This window comes from Myripristis murdjan, chromosome 23, assembly GCF_902150065.1.
Source record: "Myripristis murdjan chromosome 23, fMyrMur1.1, whole genome shotgun sequence".
Lineage (NCBI taxonomy): Eukaryota > Metazoa > Chordata > Actinopteri > Holocentriformes > Holocentridae > Myripristis > Myripristis murdjan.
The window spans coordinates 17,912,137-17,935,291 of NC_044002.1; the positions used below are offsets into that span (position 1 = coordinate 17,912,137).

Sequence of the window (23,155 nt, forward strand, 5' to 3'; positions counted from 1 at the left end):
TGATTTTGTATCCTCAGTTTGTCCTGAGTGAGGGGAAAAAAGTCCCAAGGAATCCCACTGGTGGAAATTTTTGAAAATGAACCCTATAAAGCCATTTGTATCATATATGATACACATTTTCAATTCCGTTTTTTGTTTTCAGTTTAATCAGTACTTGACCAAAATACTGTTGTATACCTTTGAACCCTTCCCCTGTTCACCCTGGACCATAACATTGGCACTTCAAGTACATATCATATATCATACACCAGAAAGGTCTTGTAGTAACATATTTTTTGATTTTATATATATATATATATATATATATATATATATATATATATATATATATATATTGTTATAGGACTAAATAAAGGGTTCAGTTTCAAAAAATTGGAAGTTTCTGCTAATTCTTTCATAGTTCAGGCTTTATAGGGTTAAAAGGTTACTATATATATAGTAACCTTTTAATTCACTGTTATATAGTAACCTTTTAATTCAAGGTTACTATATATATAGTAACCTTTTAATTCACTGTTATATAGTAACCTTTTAATTCAAGGTTACTATATATATAGTAACCTTTTAATTCATTGTTTAAATATCTGTTCTGGCATTTATTCCTTACATTCCTTATTAGCGCATATCAAATCAGATAATGTGTGATATGCATGTGTAAACAGAATAATTCAAAGAACTTGTAATTGACTTTTTTTCTTGTCTTTGTGTGTGTAATCATCTTGTGAATTTTTATAGTGATATCTGAAAGTAAAATTTTGAACCCCTTTCCCCTGTGTGTTTAAAAAGGGTGTTTTTGGTAATATGTGGTCATACATATGTGATTTTCAAAACTTTCTACCGATGGGATTCCTTGGGACTTTTTTACCCTCACTCAGGACAAACTGAGGATACAAAATCAGTTGAGTTTGCTTCTCTTGCAATTTGTCCTAGGTTTTTTCATAAAATGATTGGACTAATGTGCAGAGTTTGTCGTCATTATAGGTACGTTTGCCAGTGAGTGAGATGGAGGAGCCGGGACCATCAGGCAAAAAAAATGTTGTGTCAGTGAGGAGAAAAGGAAGTTTCAGGGGAAATGGAGCAAAGCGTTTAACATAAAACGCTGTTGTGTCCTGTTTTTTTCTGGCAGCCCTCAATTCAATGCCTTGTCCCTCTACTAGCTGTCAGTCATGATCATTTTGAGAACTGCTGATGTAGGAGAGACAAACTGGAATCAAAGCCAAGTCTTCTGCACAGGAAAACATACATAATCCTTTTCATTGTAGTGTTTTAGCATCAAAATCTAGTCAACATTTGTCTTTGGAGTGATATGCGAATGAGCTGGCAGGAGTGAAGGGTGTTGCTGGCATCAGATCGACCAGGTTTGGCGCTGACAGCAGAGTGTATTCCAGATGCAGTTTTGCCATCTGCCCTGTCCACCACAACTGTTAAAGCCAAGCCTGAACTGCTCCAAGTGAGCTGGACTGCACGCCTGGCACAGCGACTTGGAAAAAAACGCCTAACTTTCATCTGCTTGGTTGGAATTTTATTCATGACTGTGAAACAAACCGTGCGCCATGTTGAAAACGTTGCATTGCAGGTTGCAAGTGTCTCACCTCTTCATTCTTCCGGCGTAAGATCAGCTCTTGTTGTCTCTTCTGGGCCTCAAGCTGCCTCAGCTGGTGCTGTTAGAAAAAAAAAAAAAAAACACAAAGAAAAAAAATCATTGTCATCTACGGTGATGCAGCAGAAATAAAAATCTGGGTACAGTATGTCCTCCAGTAACTGAACAAAAATGCATTAAATATTAAAAATGCATTAATTCAGGCTTTTTTCTTGCCACCATCAGCATTTATACCAAAGACACCATTTTTACACTATGCAATATGAATTTTTCAACTTAAAGATTTTATGCAAGCCTGTAAAGACAGGTACACCGAGTCTCAGTGGATTTATGATGCATGAATAATAAAACCAAATGTAAACATAATGAAAACAGATTGGAGCAACAAGATGACTAGGAAGAGTCTTAAGTCTCACTTTTCTGCAAATTTAGATAAGATGTATCAAATTATTATGTATTTAAATGTAGTTAACTGTATTTAAGTGTAGTTAACAGTGTACTGTTTTTAGTACACTTTTTTTTTTATAGTTTGAGTTAAATTCATAATTAGTAACAGGCTATTATTTAGTTTAAATGTTCAGTAAATTGCATCCTGGTTGAAAATGAAACAATACTTAACCCAGTGATAGTTTCATTTATTACAACATGGCCAGGACGAATTACATAAATAATGTAGAGCGAGCAGAAGCTACTGCAGCAAAGTGAGGCTCCTGGTTGTTCCAGTTCACCTCAGCCCGGTGGGGGATTTCTGTTTCTGGCTTATAATGTTCTTTATTTCTCTCTTCACCTCTGCCCGCCGCTGGTCTTTCTTCAGAGAGGCGATCTCTCTGTTCCTCCTGCACTCGGCTGCTCTGCTCCGCTCCTGCTGCTCCTTCATCTGACGCATCAGCCCCACCTGGTGGACAAACCAAGATAAGACAACTAAAGCACAAAAAAACCCTTACCGATCAGGTGTCCTGCTGGATGTGATGCAGTGATTTGAGCGTCATTACAACGTGTGATAATATCAAAAACTAACTAACCCATAGCTTTTTGCTATAAAAAACATATTTTGTTATGCTTCTATTTGTGTGTGTGTGTTTCCTTATCTAATTGTTACAGAAAAACTACTTGTCATGAGCATAGTAGTGCATTTTTGATCTAATACAATGAACCATCAATGATTTCCTGTGGGGAAAATGGGCTGTTTAAAAAAAATAAAAAAAATAACATGACACAGCAAAGGAAGACAAAATAATTTACATATGAAATGAGAATGAACACAACTTATTTATGCAAACATATTCAGCCAACAGTTGTAACACATGTTGATTTGTTGAGTTTCTTACTGTTGTTACCTATGTATTGCTTCCTTATCCATGAATTATGATGTGTGAGTGTGGGTGTCAGTCTTTATCATGTTTATCACACAATTACCTCATCATGTTTTCCTTTAGTTTCTATGGGAGTACATGGTTGCATTTTGCGTAACTCTACCTTGGTCTTCTTCATCTCGGTCACGTCCTGCTGCAGTTTCTTGAGCTGTTTCTCGTACTGCGTCTGGTTCTTCAGCAGGCGAGCGTGCTCCTTCTGGGCCGACTGCAGCTTCTGCAGCTCTTTGTTCATGGAGCTCAGCTTCCTCTCGTACTCCGCCTTGATCTTCTTGGCCTTCTCCTCCGTGCACGACTCCACCGAACCTGAAGGAGACAGAAGAGGGACGATTTGTATTTTTCAAGCCCAAACCTCTCATTCCACAAGCGTTGCATCCTGTTGATGCTGATCTGGAAACCAAGAACAAAATTATGACTTCCCTCCAGTACATTTTCACACTGACATGAATACATGTGTGCTCTTACCCATGTTGTGCAGCACCTTGTCCCTCTCCAGCTGTGTGTCTCTGATCTTGCTCTGCAGCATCATCAGCTTGTGTTCGTACTGCTGTTTGAGTGTGTGCAGGCGCCGCTGGCTGTTCTCCAGCTCGTCGATCAGCTTCTGCTTGATGGCGATCTCACAGGTGATGTTGGCCAGGTCCGCCTGCACGTTCTCTGCTCACGCACGCACACACGCACGCACACACACACGCACGCACACACAAACAGGTTTACCTTTCAAGTTGTGAACACACGCTCATTCAAAGGTGCTGGTTTTTGCAAAATAAAATCAAAATCAGTAAGTTGGTGAACAACTGCCCTCATAGAGCTTAATTCACTTTATTACATAGTGCAGGTATCAGGTTGTAGGACCTCATCTTGACATAAACATACAAACGCTACATAACCATAACACACATCTCATATAAGTGAAAGAACATGCATAAATCACATCAGAAAAAAGAGCAGATATTCTTAAAAGTAGTAGTGTCTGCTACTGTCTCACAACAAATGCAAAATGATCACCTTAGGATTTAATCAAAGAAAAATGCATATTTGAAAATGAAAATAAAGAAATGAACAGCTCAATAACTGACCAGAAAAGAAAGCGTTGCTGACGAAGATCCTCCAAAAACAGAGTGATTGATGAAACGGGGTCAGATCTTTACCTTTCTCATCCAGCTCCTCAGAGTCAGACTCTTCTGTGCTGTCCTCTCCCTCCATGTCGAAGTCTTCCTCCTCTCCCTCCGCGTCCTCGCCTTCCTCGTGGTCGCTGGCCTCTTGCTGAAGTGCACAAAAGGGACGCACACACAGATTCATTACCACAAACGAAATCCTCACTCAGCATTGTGTGACTGCCGTGACAAACATCTTTAAATAACGATCTCAATGTGATCGTCCACCTACCCCCTCGGCCTCCTCGGCGCCCTGCTCCTGCTCGTTGTCTGGCACCTCCTCCTTGACCACACTGAAGGAGGAAACCACCGTTAGATGACTAGAGGCTTCCATAGGTCAGGTCTCCTTTAAGAGCATTTTAACTCACAACAGTGACAGGTAAAGGTACATGCAAACGACCTTCCTCACACGGTACATCGGATTAGGGCGGGATTTGTAATCACCGTTGATTAGAATCATCATCCGCACTAAAACAAGTTGTTAGTGAATCATTTCATTGTGATTGCCTGGGGCGACATCGCTGACAGTATCACAGCACGGACAAATACAAGTGATGCAACCATGATTCACTGAGGTTACAAACTCATTACAGAGGACGGGCTGCCACACACCGCCAGGCTCACGACCTACGAGAGTTTGTCATCCAGGTCAAAGTTTGAAAACTGGCTCTCTTGAAATGGAAGCAAAGGAAATTTTGTACGATTTTAAGCCAAATTGTGCACGTCTCTAAAATGTGCAGGGTGCTTCCCAGACAGGGACTGAGGCTAGTCATAAACAAAAATGCTGGAAAAACTAACTCTAATTTTAATTGCTTTAAACTAATAAGTACATTTTTACACTATCATACTGAACTGACAGCCAGCTCACTGTTGCTCTTACATTTGCTGATATGTTCATTTTTATGGAAGGAAAGCGGCTTGTTGATATTAAATGTGAGAAGGCAGGGGGAATATAACTAAAATAACAGTCTGCCCTGAGTGTCTTTATTATTTTGCAGGGCCGGTGCCTCCACTCTGAGAACAAAACACCAAAGCAGGACGGCTTCTCAGCAAAAGTTTCTACCAAAACCACCAGAACAAGGCGCCGTCCAGGCCGGGGCGGGGCGATACGGACCAAATCAATATCACAACATGTGTGACTGAATACCTCAATGTCAATATTGTTACAATATTTTAGGGGTCACTATTGGTCCTTTCAAAAAATAATTATTGGGGATGGAAAGAATAACATAATGCAATTACAAATCGTGATTATTATTATTATTATTATTATTATTGTTGTTGTTGTTGTTTTTTGGTTGATATTATGTCCTTAATTTAAATCAAATCATTTAAATCAGTGTTGTATCAAAATATAAATAAATTAAATTCATATAGCATGTAACATCCTTATTGTTTTATTGTTACTTATATTCTAATTATCTTTGTTTATTTTTATGTTACTTTTCTTTATTTAGTTAATTATTTCATTTTTACAAATGTTTTTCCAAAATCTATGCCTAAATTACAATATTTGTCAGTTAAGAAAGTCCTTCATTTCGTCCAAAATCACTTAATATTGAATACTTACAACATCACAATAATTACAGAATTGCAATACATTTTTACAATTTCATTTTGTAAGACTGAGCCTACATTTCAGCACCCAAGTATCATAATCTAACTTACTGTACACTTACACCATGTCACAATACTACGATAACCACAATCCCAGACAATATCTGGTCTCATATCACGATATTGATATAATATTGATATATTGCCCAGCCATAGTCCTGGCTTTATTTAAACTCTGTCTGGGAGTCTCCACCATTTTCTAATTTTGATTGGGACACAAACGAGGACAAGGTCTGATCAGTCTCTTGCGGTGTGTGTGCCGTCCCTGACACAGAGCAGAGGTGAAACCAGGCGGGACAGAGGGGGGGAAGAGCTGGTTAAAAGACGGGCTTCCTCCAGGATTGTTAACTACCTGCAGGTCAAAGTTAGAGAGGAGAGTTAGTTTGGGAACGCTGGAAAAAGGAGGTTCGGGTTCAGACGTGGGTCAATGATCAACTGAACTCCCCTCAGTTACATTTCAATCTGTCCTGACTGCACACACAGACAGGATCGGCACCAGTGGGACCGTCCGACTGTTCCCCAGGTGCTAGACAAAATCAATCAACCCCAGAGAGGCGATTCAATCAGTTTTCGATCATATTTTGACCCAATCCTGGACGGGACGTGGCAAACCTGGCATGTAAGAGCTCTTGGTGGTGATTCTCCTCGTATCGCCTCAGTCTTTGGAGAGATGGAAAAGGGGGAGGGGGTAAAGATGAGGATGAGGACGTTGAGGTGAGGAAGAGGTGGCATAGACAGGCGGCGACAGTGAGGGCAGGTGAGGGAAGTTTACAAGACAGCAGACAGACAGAGAGAGAGAGAGAGAGTGAGAGAGAGAGAGAGAGAGCAGCGAGCAAGTGAATGCAGAGACTGTCACAGACACAGCACCTCCAAATACTGAATGCATGGAAATGAAAATGACAAACACACCACGACATTAACACACTAAAGTCCTAAAAATGGCAAACATCACAAATGTAAAAAACAAAACAAAAAAAAAACAAAAAAAAAACTTTTGTCATATTTGTCATGGTTAAAAGAGCTACAATAAAAAGGTCACTGACTTTGTGTGCTTTTTTTTTTTTCTCTTTTCTCCTCTTGTAAGTTTTCACATGTGTGTATTTGCATTTATTTTTGTTACATTATATAACAATCAGTGCTTGAGCATCCAGATTCCAAAGACTTAGGGGGGGTTGGATATAAAAAATAAGTGTGCATGACTGTATTTCAAGGTGTAGGCTTTCTATGTTTTCAACAAATTTAACAGTCACTTAACAGATTCCACGCCTCTAATGTGCGGAGCTCAGATTGCATACACACACACCTGCACGTTTACAACAAAAGGGTGTATAATCGTTCAGCGTGTGTGAGCCTGTTGGACAACCATCACTGTCATTACGATTAACAGCCGTCACCATCAACTTGTCCAAATCCAGTAAACGCTCCATTAAAAAAAAAAAAAAAAAACAGGGCCTAAACTGCTAAGACTAGCAGGAAGAGGCAGCGAGCCAACAGATAATTACCCACAACACAACAGGCCGCGCTCTCTCTCGCCGTGGCAACAAGCATTAAGACCCGCGGTGGCTAAGTCCAAATAAAAACATAACTCCCCACTCTACCTCTTCTTCTTCTTCCTCTCCTTCTTTTTGAGCTTCTCCAGGTTTTTCTTGGCGATCTCGATGATGTCGCTGGCCTCCTTCTCGGGGGCGAGGAGCGCGGGGCTGAAGGAGGCGGGGCCCCCGTACAGCGAGGAGCGGGCGGCGGCCCGGGACAGGCTCTTCCTCAGGTTCTCGTTCACAGCCTCGCTCTCCAGAAGTTTGGCTCTGAGGAACAAATTTCATCGGAACAAATTACTTTTATACACTTTTTACAATTAGACAAAAATATAATAAACTTTGTGTTACAGTCATAGTTCATTTATGGCCAATAGATTCATATTTATTTGAATGTGTGTGTGTAATTACTAACACAATGAATCAGTGGTGCCAGCGATGGAGTGTGTGTGCTGAGTGGCTTGGCTTGACGGGCGGTTAATAAATTAAAATGTGATGTTGTGATTACAAGCACTTGAGCTTGATGCCTGGCAAATGCTGTGTAATAATAACTTCACATTTGTAATTTATCACTTTAGATCAAAATATTTCCCATCGGCATTAACGCCGCTCATCGGTTAAAAAAACAAACCTGAGCTCCTCGATTTCCTTGATGTAGTTCTCGATCATGTTCCCGATCTCCTCATTTCCTTCACCTGAAAGAGGAGGCATCACTTTAACACACACAGTTGCTCTTTCCCCCCCCTTTTTTTTATTTGTACATTTAGATTATGCATTGTGGTTTCCCAGTGTTGTCCTATAGATTGATCTCACTGAGGCAGCAGCCCAGGTGCAGTGCCCACCTGCTTTGGCCAGAACCTGGTTGGCCTGGTCGCTGAGCAGCTGGGTGAGCCTGGCTCTCTGGGCGTCGATGGTCTCCTGCATGGCCTTCACCCTCACCCGCAGGTTGTTGTTCTCCGTCTGCAGCATGGAGTTCTCGTGCACCATGTCGTTGATGCCCTCCATGCCGTCTTCACCCACCATACGCTTACCCTGGAGATGAACAAATGGAGATGTGAATAATATTGCTCTGCTCAAATGCCCCTCAACTCCGAATAAATTGGCACTAAAACAAAATCCACGCTTTATCGTATTCTTTTCACGTCCCTCCATCGGCTCACCGTCTTATACTCCATCAGCTCCATCTGCAGGCGGGCGATCTCCGTCCGCAGGGCGCTGATCTGCTGGCTGGCCCTGTCCTGGTTCACCACCACCTTGTTCTTGATGTTTCTGGCCCGGTTGGCGTACTTCAGCGTGTTCAGGGTCTCCATGAAATCCCGGTCTGACGGGCTGATGCAGGCGATCATCACCGTTTGACTGGAGAAAGAGAAACATGGAGTAGCAATACATAAAATAGCCCTGGATAAGCACTGAATAATCACTGGTCTCCCTTATTGACATGAAAGATCTGAAAATAAATATATTTTAAAACATAAATGGGTAGATACATATTGTGTTAAAAATGCATGCAATGGTTCATTCTGCATATGACAGAGTAGACATACATGTCCTATCCCTGTGCTAAATATCATATTAACCATTGCTTATGTTTTTGATGCAGCATGCCTTCTGCAACACTGCTGCACTTTAGCACCATCAACAAGAAAAAAAAAAACAGTTTGTTTGTTCTCTTTTCTGCCCTCAAAAGTTGCAACAAATTATCTGGCAAATGCTTGGTCCAGAATAATAAACTAATTCATATCTACTTTGTGACACAGACACGCATTTGCAACACAGTATGCATTGCAAATGCATGAAATGAGGCGTCTATTTTGACACTTTTTACTCTTTATTTTTAAAGCTCAGTTTCTGTGAGCTCAGCCAATGCACTCGCACAACACAAGCCCAGAAACGGCTGCTTGGTTTTATCAAGTCAAAATAAGCGCTCAGTAAAAACACATGCTGAATTATGAAGACAAATGTGGAGTGAGAACACAACACCACCAGATAATAAACCCTGGGATATGTTGACGCTTTTATCTCAGTTGAATACTTCCCTCTTACTCTTAGCTTTGTCTGCAGAATAATGAGACTTTTTAGAGTTGGTGAAGGATTAAATGAATGCAGAATTTTTTAGGTGAAATTCAAAGTGATTGTGATTCTTTGCAGGAGCGGGCCCTACAGACCTGTTGCCACCTAGTGAGTCCTGTAACAGCCGTGTGAGTTTGGAGTCTCTGTAAGGCACATGGGTGGAGCGCTTACTCCTGTCTCCCAGAGCGCTGATGACGTTTCCCAGGGCGAGCTGAGGGAGGGAAGGGAGCAAAAAACACAGGAAAAGAGGAGTTAGAAAGGATTATCAAGAGGCGGGTCTGGGAATGGTTCAAATTCTGGGGCTGGCTGGGACGTGAATTAGTAACGCTCTCCACCCCGTCAACAGACTCCGGCAAGATTTTTAACCACCTACTATACCAGTCGAGCAGCTCGGTGTCCAACAGCAGGGCATTGTGGTCATACTGCTCAGTGTCTAAATACAGTATAAACATGTGCAACATGTGCAATGCTGGAACAGAGTTAAGAGTCTCTAATCAACATATTCATGGTAAATGAAAGTTAAAAAAACACAACTGATTTCAATAAGAATTAAAAAAAAGGTGTAGTTCATATTGTGGCCACCAGGGTGCTCTCCTGCTCCTACAAATTGATCTGCACAACAGGTGGATGTTGGTGAGTGAGGAGGATGGATGACAGTAAGTTAATAGAGTTTTTACATGATCAAAGCATTGCCTTGAAAAAACAAATTTCATCTGGCTGATAATGTAACTACAGAATATCTAATTGCACTACAAGCATAATTAAACATTTATATATTTGTTTTTGGAAAGCTGGTGAAGAGGGTGTTTTCTACTTTCTCCACCCAGATGTTCCCAGCTGGTCAGCAGATTTGCAGCAGCTTTCCAGGCAAAAATCTAATTTTCTCCAGCCTTTACTGCACTTTAACTGCCTTCTGATAACTGACAGAAAATGCAAAAATTCAGACTCCAACATGAGCTGGGCTTCCTGCTTCCTCACCAGCCCGCAGTTGATGGAGATGCCTTCTTTGGCTCGGTCTCCGGTCGCCCCCGTCCTCTTGAGCCTCTCCGAGCCGGCCAGGTCCACAAAGTGAAACTTGGCTGTCAGCGTCTCAAACTCGTTCATCTCGGGGCTGTTAGCTAGACGGTTGTCTGTCGCGTTGTCCTGGAGGAGAGAGAAGACAAAGCGTTAAAGGCTGACATCATGCGGTCATGTTTTTGTCAGTTCTCTGTCCTGAGGGAAGGTGGTGGCGGTGTGCGGTCTGAGCTCAGCCATGCTTGGGACTGTGTTTGTGCCTACTGATTTAGTGGGAAACGCTGATCCTAAAATGATTTTTATTTCATTTTTACACTTAAAACTAAAATAGAACAACAAGGCCTTGATTTTTCGTTTTCCTGTGATTATCCTACACTACTTTGATTGAATCTTTTCTATTTAACTCTTTGGGTTTAGGCTAAAAATGGGCCAATAATATCCAAATAAAAAAAGAACGAGTGAATGAACAAATAATAAAAGAAATAAGTAAATAACATTTTTCAATGTGCATTTGAAGACATATGCTGAGACAGTTTTTTTTTTTTTTTTTTTCTTTTTACATATATTACCCAATCATACTTAATATGGCTACCCGTTTTTATGCACATTGGACCTCCTACATGTTCAGATAAATAAAATCTTGGTCCTGGTTGCTATGAGGAAGGCACACCAGCGTCAGCTTTCTCAGAAAAATCTTTAAATGTCATTTCACTGTAATATTGTTCATTTTAGAAGGGTGTCTGAGGGTGAAGAGAGGAGAAAATGTCCACTAATACTAATTATGAATATGAACCAACACAGCACAGTGAGTGTGAAAATGAAGTTTTACTGTAAATGTGCAGCTGATGAAGTAGTAACCCTGAACCACAACCTAACCCAAATCCAGGGCTAAGTCGTCCAATGTGTGAGTGCATTTCTTCCAGCAGGGCCCAGACAACAGCGCGGTGTGGTACAGTACGTACGTTGTTATCGGGGGTGCAGACACGAACTTGGCACAGGTGGATGGTGAAGATGGCGTGGGAGCGCGAACTCTGGACGTTCATCTGGGTGCTGGCGGTCGTGCGAGACAGAGCGCCCAGCTTCAGACACTGCATCATCTGTTCGAGGAGAGACGCAGGGGAGGAGGAGAGGAAGGGAGGAGTGAAAGGGAATAAGAACACGGAGCGATAGAGGGAGGGGAGGGAGGGAGGAATGAAGGTAGATGCAGGGAGAGTGGGCGGTGAGGGAAGGATGGGAAGGCAGAGGGAGAGAGAGAAGGCATAAGCAGAAATCAAGCAGACTTAACCAACCAACCATGACAAAATGTGCATATTCAACTATTCATTGTTTAATTCATTTATTTATTGGAGTTTCTGGCAATCAGAGAATGCACTGAAACAAGTTTAAAAGGTGACAAACTACATTAATAATCAATATGACTTACAGCTACTGTGGCTTTGTCTAAATAATAGGTATACCAGGCTAAATGAAGCTCTAATAACTTAATTCTATGTTTCAAACATTATGAAATGTAAAAGATTGCATTATAGGGATACTATTAGTGGCTGTGTTTCTGTGTGTTTCCTCTTAGTCTGTTTGCAATGTTGCTGTTTGTCACTTTGATCATGAACACACTCTACAGGACACCTGAAGATGATATAAAAACGACTGAATTATTTCATATGAGGATTAACCAGGGCTAGAAGTTGAATCTTTTGTTTAATAAGCAGTGTTTAATCTTTTTTGGTAGTAAATGTTTTCTTTCTATAGTGACAAGAAGACCAAACAGTGGCAAAAGGCGGTGTTGGAGCATAAAAACGAGAAATGGCTCTGGGTGTGTCGGCGAGGCTGACCTCGGCCTCGGAGGTGACGGTGCGAGTGGTGACTCCCACGGTGTAGATGCCTCCGTTGGCGTCCTCGTGGATCTTGATGTTGGATCTCTGCTTCCGGGCCTCGATGTCTCGCGCGGAGTCGAACAGGTCCAGCACCTCCTCGTTATACAGCTGGAGAGGACGGAGGAGAGGTGGTGAAGAGAGCGGGAATTGAAACACAAAGTGACGAAAGACAGAGGGGTGAGGAGAGAAAGGCAGAGGATAAAACAGCAGGGACAGGCTGACGTAAATATTTTCATCAAGGATAAAGAAAATGATTTCAAGTATTATGAATAAACATTTAATTACAGATGCACTGATCATTTGGCCAGTAACAGGAAGCAGGTACTTGATGCAAAAAAACATCAAGGGTAACTATGTGTCTAGCCAGCTGTCAATTGCATCCATGTATTTTTCATTTTTTTCAACTTCCTTATTTCTTTTATTTATTTATTTTTTAAACAAATATATGATGGTCCTTTATATGTTCCAGAAGAGAAAAAAAGACAAATGCAGAACGATTATGCCCATCATGTGACATCTGTCATGTGACACTGGTGTGGCTATGGCACTTATGGCAAAATGACGTGGGATAGGATAAGTCACAATATATGGAACTGGCACATCACTGCTATTAGATTAACTGGGAATCCACCATGTTGACTGTTTAATGACATTTTCAACCCATTTCTAACAGATTACATTTCATTTTACAAGTTATGACATTATCTGACAGAGGGCTGATCAGTTGCTACACTTCTGGCTCTTACCGCCCTCATCTTTTATCCATCACGTCTGCCTCATCCTCTTCCCTAAATTCCTCCACCTCCCCATCAGCTCTTCTCTCTTTCTCTTCCTCCCTTGTCATTTGTTCCCTTCCTTCTCCCATTCCTCCCTCTCCCCCCTTCCTGTCTCTCTCTCTCTCTCTCTCTCTCTCTCTCTGTCTGTCTGTCTCTCAGCTGCTGCTCTCCCAGCTGCTTGTTGGTGGTTAAAAATAAAGCCAGGAGCTGACTGGAGAGGGACTAATGACAGTTTAATGACTGGAGGGTCAACTGGCTGCTTTAACGCCCCCAAAACCCTGACAACCCCTCACCGACCTTTGACCTCTCTCTGTCTGCTTGTTATGGCTCCATCGAGTGGACTAATGGACTTTCAAGGTTTGATAAAGATTTGACAGAGTGAACTGATCGACGGATATTCATTCTGCAACTGTGGGAGTGACACTTTATTTTCTAATAGCTTAAAGTACTCAGATTACTTTTTTTAATGGTAAATAGTAACTTTAACCCTCCTGTTATGTACATTTACGAAAATCTTTTATGTTTGGGGTCAATTTGACCCCAGCAGTTTAAACCTCCACAAAATTATTATAACTAAAATTGTTACCAAAGTTTATGTGTCAGGTACTTTATGTTTCTTTGTTGACAACCTAAATAGTCCTTTAAATAAAACATAACTCCTCCCACCCCCATTTATACATCCAGGATTCCTATTACGCGACTATGGAAAAATATGCAAATCACCATAAAATCTCACTGATTGACCTAAAATTGGAAAGAAATATAAATTTTTGGTGTTTTAATGGCTTTATATGATTTCTAAGTACACATTTTTGTTTATAACCAATGCGATACAAAGTGTGTACAGGACATTGAAAACATATCATCATGTGAATTTCATGTTTACCCAGTAACACCCATTACATTAGGAAAAATCATTAAATATGAAGCACAAAAAAGATGTTAATCATTTATTTAGACACGTTAAACATTGGCTGGGGTCAAATTGACCCCAAACATAATAGGAGGGTTAAGTATTAGCTTTTCAAATGCACTCCATTATAATTTTGTTCATTTTTATTTTCTATCACTTCAATTATGTTAGCACAAATCTGAAAGCAAATCTGTGTGTCTGCATACTTGTATCTGTGCAGACACATTAGTAACATTCCCAGCATTCTGTGTGTGTGTGTGTGTGTGTGTGTGTGTGTGCGTGCGCCTCTGCACCTCCAGGAACTGTGCGTTGATCTTGAACTCGGGGACAGGCCTGCCCTGCTCGCTGGCGGCCTGTCGGCGCTCCTCGATGCCCCTGAACAGGTGGTTGACGGCGCGGGGGATGATGCCCAGCTCGTCGTCTCCGATGCTGACGTCGAAGCCGGTTCCCATGGTGTACGTCTTCCCCGAGCCTGTCTGCACCCCGGGGGAGACGACAGACACAGCAGCTATTTCACAACCGTACCCACCTGGCTGAACAAAATCTATTCCTGCTGTAACATTTTTTCAGGAAAATATGGCAGGAATGTGGTTGGCAGATGAGCCAGAGGGTTATTTCACATGTTGAGCTGGATAAAAAAATGTAAAAAAATCCATGTGTACTGTTCAACATGTGTTATTAAATGTATCAGTAATGATTTTCTACCTGCTGATCTGCTAAATGATAAATGCCAAAAGTTGTGACATTGCAGGGCTGTCTCTTGATGGATGCAGTCAATCAATCAATAAATCAAATTTTATTTATATAGCGTCTTTCAAACAAATCAAATTTCAATTCAAAGTGCTTTGGAGACTAATGCACACCAAAACAACTAAAAAAAAAAAAAGAAAGAAAGAGAAACATGCAATAAAAATAACAATAATCTCCCTTTAAGCTGCATGTAAGATGCATTTATTTTGTCAAATACATTAAGTAATTAATTGATTAGTTATTGACTTTGCATGTATTTTTTATTTATTTATTTTTTATTTTTTGGTAGGTTGTTTTGGAGCCATAAATAATAAAGGACAACAGTTCAAAAATATGTGTTAGAAAATTACAAGGAGTAATCTATTTTGCAATATCTGTGCAAAATCGCATAAAATCAAATGATTTCTCCAATACTATTTCTCAAATTCTCTCTTTATATTGTGAATGGAAAGATAACACTGAAAAAAAGTTTTAAAAAATTTAAAAAATAAATAAAAATAGTGTGTCGTACTATATCATTCAAACAAAGAAAAAAATCTAATTAATATTGGCAATAATTCAGCCAGCCCTGTTTTCATTGAAGATTCTCATAAATAGAAGCAGAAATCCTTGGAAAAATTGATTTTCAGCCAAATACATCAAATCTTTCAGACATTTTCCAATCAGAGAAAAATGTGAAAAATAAAGTCTTGAAGTTGAACTGAAATGTGAAAAAAAAATGGTGTCAAGAAAACCATCATCAGTATGCATGTTGCACTGAGGAGTCTCTGAGACTGGGGTGCATGTGTGTGTGTGTGTGTGTGTGTGTGTGTGTGTGTGTGTGTGTGTGTGTGTGTGTTGGTGGGGAGGGGGCTAGTTGCCATGGTGACACAAGGAGGAATGCAACACTGGGCTCAACTACAAACGTCACCCCTCTGCTCCCTGCTGGAACCCCTGAAAGGGACGCTGATAGTGTGTGTGTGTGTGTGTGTGTGCACTAGTGTGTGTGTGTGTGTGTGTGAGCACGAGTGTGTGTGTGCAATTGTATGAGAGAGTCACTGTGTATTTCTTCCTTTGTCACCTCACCTGTGTTTCACCATGGTTGTGTATGTTTGTGCATTTGTGCTCCTGTGCACGCCTGTATGTGTGTGTGTGTGTGTGTGTGTGTGTGTGTGTGTCTGTGTGCACAATATGTGTGTGGTCCTGTGTCTGTTTGTGCATGTGTGTGGTGCTGTTTATGTGTGTGTGTGTGTGTGTGTGTTTTGTGTGAACATGTTTGTGTGTGGTCCTGTGCATTTGTGATTGTGCATGTTTCCTTTTGCAGTGTGTGTGTGTGTGTGTGTGTGTGTGTGTGTGCGCACCAGCTCCGGTGTCTGTGCATGTAGTCCTATATGTGTGAGTATATATGTATATGTGTGTGTGTGTGTGTGTGTGTGTGCTTTTATATATATTTGTGTCTCTTCGCTTATGTAAATATGTGTTCATACTCCTGTGTGTGCTTTTGTAAGCGTGCATGCCTATGCGTGTGTGTGTGTGTGTGTGTGTGTGTGTGTGTGTGTGTCTGTGTGTGTGTGTGCGTGTGAGCCCTCTGCTGTGCCCTGTGAAAGGCTCTTTGACAGGAAGACAAGGAGCGGAGGAACAATGTAAGGAGAGAATAATGAACAGAGCGGAGGAGAGAAAGTTTAGCTGCTGAAGTTCAACAGGAACTGAAGCACAGAAGAACTGAAATGTTTCTCTCTCTCTCTCTCTCTCTTTCTTTTTCCAATTCAACATGTCTTCAGTGTTCATGTAAATACTCGGGTTGGGGTTAAAGTAGCCACTTAAAGAATGAGGATGCAGTTTTTTACTGGAAGGCACAGATTCTCATCTAAAAACACGATGAAAAAGCATTAAACAAACTTGAAACATTTTTTTTTAATCTAATTTTTTTCCTTTTCTTCTTTCTTTTTTTTTTTTTTTAAACTTTTTTGTTGTTTTGATTTTTTAAATATTTATCTCAGAGTTAGGGTTAGAATTTTTTTCCATTATTTTTTATTTTTATTTATTTATTTTTTTAAAATTAAGGCTTAACACTTTTCAAAATATTTTTGCATATATAAGGAGATCATGTTTAACTGGAGGACCTTAATGTGATAAGATTAGAGCGATTGTTTCCAAAATACACGATGCAGCACTGACAGGGTGAGCGTGCAACATTAATTCAATATGTGATTAATCATGATTAATCCACCATTACTCTGTGATTAAATCGGTTTAACAAAATATCACTTGACAGGCCGAGTTATAGCGTGTTAGACAGCACTTGGTGACAGTTTCCAATTAATTATAGATGCTTACTACAATGTTTTGAAACATTTTGTGCTGTGAAAATGGATTGCAGCTGCACTGGGAATCACGTCACATGATTTATGACTGGCCAGTTACCCAACTGACCAGGAAACATCAAAACGGGCCACAAAATGCAAGCTACATCACAAATGGCCTATTGTAGTTATAAAATACCGTCCGTCAATTTTACAGAATAAATATGATTTTTAGATAAAGCTACAACGCCTGGAAGATCCTAATGATTTTTCTGATTGTCATGCTGTCTTCCTCGAGCGTTTAGTTTCTCTAAACACGATGAAACTCACCATGATTGATGATCAAGGCTAGCAAAACTACATCAAGGGTCACACGAATCAGAAAAAAATTAAATATCAAACTGGCCCGTTGCCTCTTTTCACATTTCCTATTTTTGACTTGAAAAGCCTGAAAGTTGTATATTCTGTTTTCATGGGATACTGAGGGCAGGTTAGTGTGCCGTCTGTTTAATTTCCCTGAAACGTGTTTTGACTTTGTGGTTTCGTTTCCTGGCCTGGTACGGTGTGAGGCAATCCGCAGACATGCTGCCTTGATTGGGCAATCAGCTCCCCTTCTCTTGCTCTCAGGCTAATCTATAAATATATAAACCTGCGGCGGTGCGAGCAGGTCGGAGCACGCCGGCTGATAGCGTATTGACAGGCGGCGAGGCCCTAAAATGAAACTCCAAATCACACGCGGCGTGTCGTAAATCCTGAGATGTTGGAACCCGGGACGAAGCTCCTTCCCCTCGAGCGATCCAAACCGCGAACATCACCACCTGCGTTTGTGAATGAGTCCACGAGTGTGTGCGCTTCAACATGATGCCAGTTTTGCTGCCATAACCTTCATCTCTTCACATGCAAGACAAGCAGAGTGAGCCAAAGAGGGCATTTGACTGTGCACATCTGTGTTTGTGTATGTGTGTGTGTGTGTGTAACTAAGATAATGTCACTGCGCTGCTGCATGGCATATCTCATAACATGTAGATACACCACGAGTATAGACTTGATTTAATACCATTGTACTAATGTAACTCACGTATAAGAATGAATGCAGTGTGTTTCAAAGTGTGTAGTTTATTTTAACAGTTAACAAGTTTAATAGTTTGATTGAATTCCCCAGTGATGGCATAAAAGTTGCCCACCTTTACTATAACTTTTTATTGCGTTTATTTCATTATAGAAAGGCAGGTGAAAAATACTATGCTTTCTGAAATGCAAATCACTATGGTCTTCTTAATGTAGTAAACCTAATAACATCATAATCATTATTCTAATGAGGAGAAAAGTTACTATTGTAATACTAGATTGCATTACTGCAGTAACATTTTCGGTAGTTGCATGGAATAAGTTATTAATGTGAGTATGATAGGTATATGGATGGAAAATTAGTCTCATGGCATTTTGTGATATAGTTTTAAAAGTTTTGGAGTTTTCCTAACCTTAACAATTACCTTTTCCTAACCTTAACCATGACCGTTTACAAACTTAAACCATGACATTTTGCCAACCTTAACCATTATCTTTCCCTAACCTTAACTATTACATTTTCCTAAACTTATGCATTTATGGACACAGATTTAATTTGTGTCCATGTGCAAGAAAAAAAAGGAAAATTCATGTCTGTGAACACAAACCTGTAGATAAAATTTTGTGACTTTTGTATGAATGACCATAAAACAACGCTGGAGCTGTTAGACTGCTAGGTGCAAACTATGATGGTGTTCATGGTTCACTACATTAAAGGGAAGTTATGACATTAATAGTTGTGACACCATGTACATGTGTCTGTCTGTACATGTGTGTGTGTGTGTGTGTGTGTGTGTGTGTGTGTGTGTCCTCGCCCACCTGTCCGTAGGCGAAGATGGTGGCGTTGTAGCCCTCGAAGCAGCCCTCGATGAGTTTCTCGGTGCAGTGCGAGTAGATGGCCTCCTGCTGGGAGTCCATGTCGAAGACGTAGTCATAGGTGAAGGCCTTGTCCTTACCCAGAAACACCTGGGGCTCCCCGGGCATCACGTACGTGCAGATGTGACAGCCCTCAATCTTCTCCTTGGCCAACTGAGGACGAATCCTGGTGGAGAGAGAGAGAGAAAGAAAGACTTGTCAAGCTTGTAAAGGAAAGAAAATATTCCTTAACTGCTGTCTCTTTGATTACAGGAGTCACAATATGAACTGGTGTGATTACACAACATGACCCGCGAGTTGTGACTGAGTGTGAAACTGTGTGTTTTTCATGCCACACTCACTTGGACAACATATCTAAGGAACTTTCCAGGTGTTTTGGTGAAATCTGAGAGCTGAAGCTTGGCGTGGTTTAGGTTGAAACATGACATTGGCCAAATTCTCATTGTAATAATAATTTGGACAGGAAGAGGCCCAGGGAGCTGATGCATACTGATGCATTAGTGTGCAATATTTGAATAAAAATGGGTCTTTCAAGGCCATTAATTCATTTTCAAAGATATAGGGAAAGCCAGGAAAACTGCTTATGGCTAAAGAAATGAGAATTGAACTTTGGAGAACGGGAAAGAAAATATGGATATTATGTAAACACAAAAATACTCCTAAGCAAATTCTTTTCTATAAAAATCAGAAGCAGTTGTTGGTGGAGCTGCATCATAAGATTAAAAAACACAGCAACCTTTAGGCTAATCAAGAAAATAGGGATGGGCAAGTCCATATTTTGGAGTTAGGATTCCAATTCAGATTTCTTGTAGTAAAACAGGTGGAATCGCACCTAAATCAAACTCTGACCCCAGGAGTTAAAGCAAAATTACTTCAATATTAATGACACAGCTTGTACATTGTTGTCTTATTTATGAACTCGTTTAAACTATTATCTCAATTCTGGAGTATGGATTTATTTCTAAAAATGATTTTCCGAACTCGTGTGATGTTAGTACAATATAATTCTTTTGGAGTCTGGACTCTCCACATCTACAGCAAAGAGTTAGGATTTTTTTCTTCATAGATTGGAGACTATATGCCATGGAGTATTTTTTTTATTTATATATCCAGTTTTAAGACAAACTTTCAAGGATTTTCAAGGCCACTAGACACTTTGGTATATGGATGTGTGTGTGTGTGTGTGTGTGTGTGTGTGTGTGTGGGGGGGGGGGTGTGTGTTAAAGAGAGAACCGGCGTGCATGAGTAGTTGTACATATGAGCTGATTTTTGTCTTACAAGCACTTGATGGTGAAAATGAAGCACAGCTGAGGGCAGGTAATATTTTTCACAACGCTGCAAGGAGATGAGTGCTGCTACTGTGGTGTGTGTGCAAGCGTGCATGTGTGTGTGTGTTTGTGTGTAAGACCACGCAGTGCCAGCACACTACCCACAGGAACGATACACAGTGCCCTCACTGTTCAGCAGAGAGAGCGAGAGAGAGAGGGGGAGAGAGAGAGAGAGAGAGAGAGAGAGAGAGAGAGAGAGAGAGAGAGAGAGAGGCAGCGCTGGGTAAACAGTCCCCGCCCTGGTTCCTGGTTTTCATTAAGGAATCACTGTGTTTGCTTTCATTCAAATAAACACGGTCTTGTGACATCATTTCCTCCCATGATGCTTCTCTTCCACCCAGAGTTTGGCTCATCACTGCACTCACTGTCCACCTGAAGAGGAAGTGGACAAGTGGCAGACCCGGGACACACTGGAACCACTTAGTCATAAAATCAGCAATAACTAATTACGGAAAATGAACAGCAAAACATCAAGGGGAACATTTCAGATATTATGGAAAATATTGAAAAACACTGGTTACACACTACAAATAAAAACTGTGGAAATTCATCTGAACTAATGTCCTGACATGACAAATTAATTTCTTGAGGGACATTCTCACAATGAAGCCAGTTAGATCAGTCTGGTAGCCCAGATACCTGAGAGTCCCAGGACATTATCGTGATAAATGGCTGCTATTGTTTGCTGCATGCCGGCAGGTGCTGACCATGTGTGTGTCTGAGCATGTGGCACTTTGCATGCAGCCTGGGTTGTGTATAGGCATTCTGCTTGCGTCTATGCATTTGGGCCTTTTTTGCATATGTGTGTAAAAAAACAAAAAAAAAAACAAAAACAAGACTCTTCCATCCATCACAGCAAGAGGCTATACAAGCAGTGAATGAAAGGAAGTCTGAAAAAGTCTCTGTGATGGAAAAGAGAGCTGAAAAGCAAACGGGAAAAAAAAAGCCAGCGATGTTTTCACTCTGAACTATCTGTCTGCTTGACCCGTCGGCGCTTGAGGAACGCTCACTTATTTCGCTGTGGCACTCACGGTCAGTCGCTCTGGGTAAGAGCGTCTGCCAAATGCCTGCATTGTAAACTGCAGTGGGGCTACAGTAGCAGAGGACCACAGAGGTGTCATTGTGTGTGTGTGACATCAGATCCCAGTTATTTAGCGGGTGTTCTCTGGGATTACAGCCCCGATGAGAAAAGGGGACAGAGCCAGGGAGGGACAGAGAGACGGAGGCTGGAGGAGAGCAGGGAGGGACAGACAGTCCTGCAACGGCAACAGTAGGCCTACACTGTCCTCTTTTGTCTTTACGTAAAATAATAGTTTGCAAAAAGCATCGTCAAAAATGCCAGAATAAGTTGCATGTCAACATTTAGACTTGTGTGGTGGAGCCTGCGTCGACATCATGTGACTGTTCAAGTTTGTGCATGCGTGAATGCTTGCTTACATTAGCTCAGTAGCCACTCTACCCACTGATTAAGTTCATTTTGTCTTCTATTGCGATATATGAGTATTTTCTTCTATTCAGACAAAATCAAGAGAATGAGCTGTTCATACCTGCTTGACAGTTTCGACTGTGTCTCCAGTCTTCCTCAGAAGCGCCATCCGATGTAACAGTCGAAACTGTCAAGCAGGTATGAACAGCTCATTCTCTTGATTTTGTCTGAACAGAAGAAAATACTCATATATAACTTTACCCACTTCCGTCTGCTTGGTCGGATTCATTAACCACTGAAGCTACTTGGTTAAGGTTAGGAAAAGGTCATGGTTAATGTTAAGAGTTTTATCAGGGAATTGTTTATCACTATGATCATGCAGCTATGGAGAAGAGATATTTTTTGTTATGAGAATACTGCAAATGTACTGTACTGGTGAAGTACATATGTGCAAAACCATACAACTAGTGGCAACAGCATATACAAAGGATAAATATACCCTCAATAGCTAAAAGTATCCTGTCTTGCATTTCATAATATAATCACAAATGCATCTGATAACTGTGCAAAATGCCCATAAAATCTGATATTCACACAAAAAAATGCTCTCTCAAGCAAGATCAACTGGGAGTTATGCATTATTTATTTTTACATGCACAGATAGCATGGTAAAATTGTCAAGCTGTCTATCACAATTTTAGTTATTGTTAGTTTTATGTGCATTTTTGGAGTAAGTTGGGATATTTCAGCAGCTTGAGGCACCGTCTGCTTTAATGAGTTAAACTATGACTTTGTCTGAACTTGCAAAATCACTGCAGAATATTTTGATAAGAAGGTGACATTTCCAAACCAGTAAAATCTGAAAGCACAGTAAAATCAACATAGTAGAACTGGAATCCTTGAATTTCTAAAAAAAAAAAAAAAAAAAAAAAAAATTCCATAATCTTTTCAGAGTTTTTGCCATTTACAGATCATTTCAAAGCTATGATGTCACGTCAGATTCCAGATCGACTTCAACACTGAGAAATGCTAAAAAGCTTGAGGTTGTTCCAGGTGAAACTGCTACAAGTGTAACAGTAGGAGGGCTTAGGTCATTACAGGAGACTCTGGTTTACTGGTGGGATGGTTTCAGGCATTACAGGAGTGAATCTACGTTAATCTCTTTGGCCACCTTCCCAAAACTTGACACACAAGCCATTACTGTAATCCACAATAACAATGGAAGCACTCACTGCTGCTCGCAGCGATGGAAGTAACCGGGATGACGGCTTTGGCATCGTACAGCACATGAGACAAAGCAGCTTAGCTCCTCAGAGCATGTGCTCCAAAGAAGAGAGAAAACACTTTGATGGGCTGTCAAATTCAATCCCATGAGGTAAGATCAAATAAATTAATTAAATAACACATCTAATGGCTACTCGTTCCAAGGAAAAGCCAAGAGAACGAGGGAGTGTAAATGTTTTATAATAAATCACCACTCATGTCTTCCCGGGTGAGTTCGCCTC

The 23,155-nt window shown here is 40.7% G+C and overlaps 1 protein-coding gene across 4 annotated transcripts in view; it reads right to left on the minus strand.

Moving 5' to 3' along the window:
• Positions 1-23,155, minus strand: part of LOC115355085 (kinesin-like protein KIF21A) — a 56,121-nt gene that overhangs the window by 14,905 nt on the left and 18,061 nt on the right. For 3 of the 4 annotated variants that reach the window (XM_030045741.1, XM_030045739.1, XM_030045742.1), the window contains exons 2-18: positions 18,840-19,062; positions 14,214-14,396; positions 12,190-12,339; positions 11,320-11,454; positions 10,322-10,486; positions 9,439-9,554; positions 8,434-8,629; positions 8,116-8,305; positions 7,905-7,968; positions 7,340-7,543; positions 6,354-6,401; positions 4,357-4,417; positions 4,119-4,233; positions 3,436-3,624; positions 3,077-3,276; positions 2,388-2,495; positions 1,593-1,661 (exon numbers count right to left, since the gene is read on the minus strand). In XM_030045741.1, the coding sequence (XP_029901601.1) occupies positions 1,593-1,661; positions 2,388-2,495; positions 3,077-3,276; positions 3,436-3,624; positions 4,119-4,233; positions 4,357-4,417; positions 6,354-6,401; positions 7,340-7,543; positions 7,905-7,968; positions 8,116-8,305; positions 8,434-8,629; positions 9,439-9,554; positions 10,322-10,486; positions 11,320-11,454; positions 12,190-12,339; positions 14,214-14,396; positions 18,840-19,062 (2,416 nt within the window). The remainder of the gene's footprint in view (positions 1-1,592; positions 1,662-2,387; positions 2,496-3,076; positions 3,277-3,435; positions 3,625-4,118; positions 4,234-4,356; positions 4,418-6,353; positions 6,402-7,339; positions 7,544-7,904; positions 7,969-8,115; positions 8,306-8,433; positions 8,630-9,438; positions 9,555-10,321; positions 10,487-11,319; positions 11,455-12,189; positions 12,340-14,213; positions 14,397-18,839; positions 19,063-23,155) is intronic. The other variant, XM_030045743.1, reaches the window with a different exon arrangement.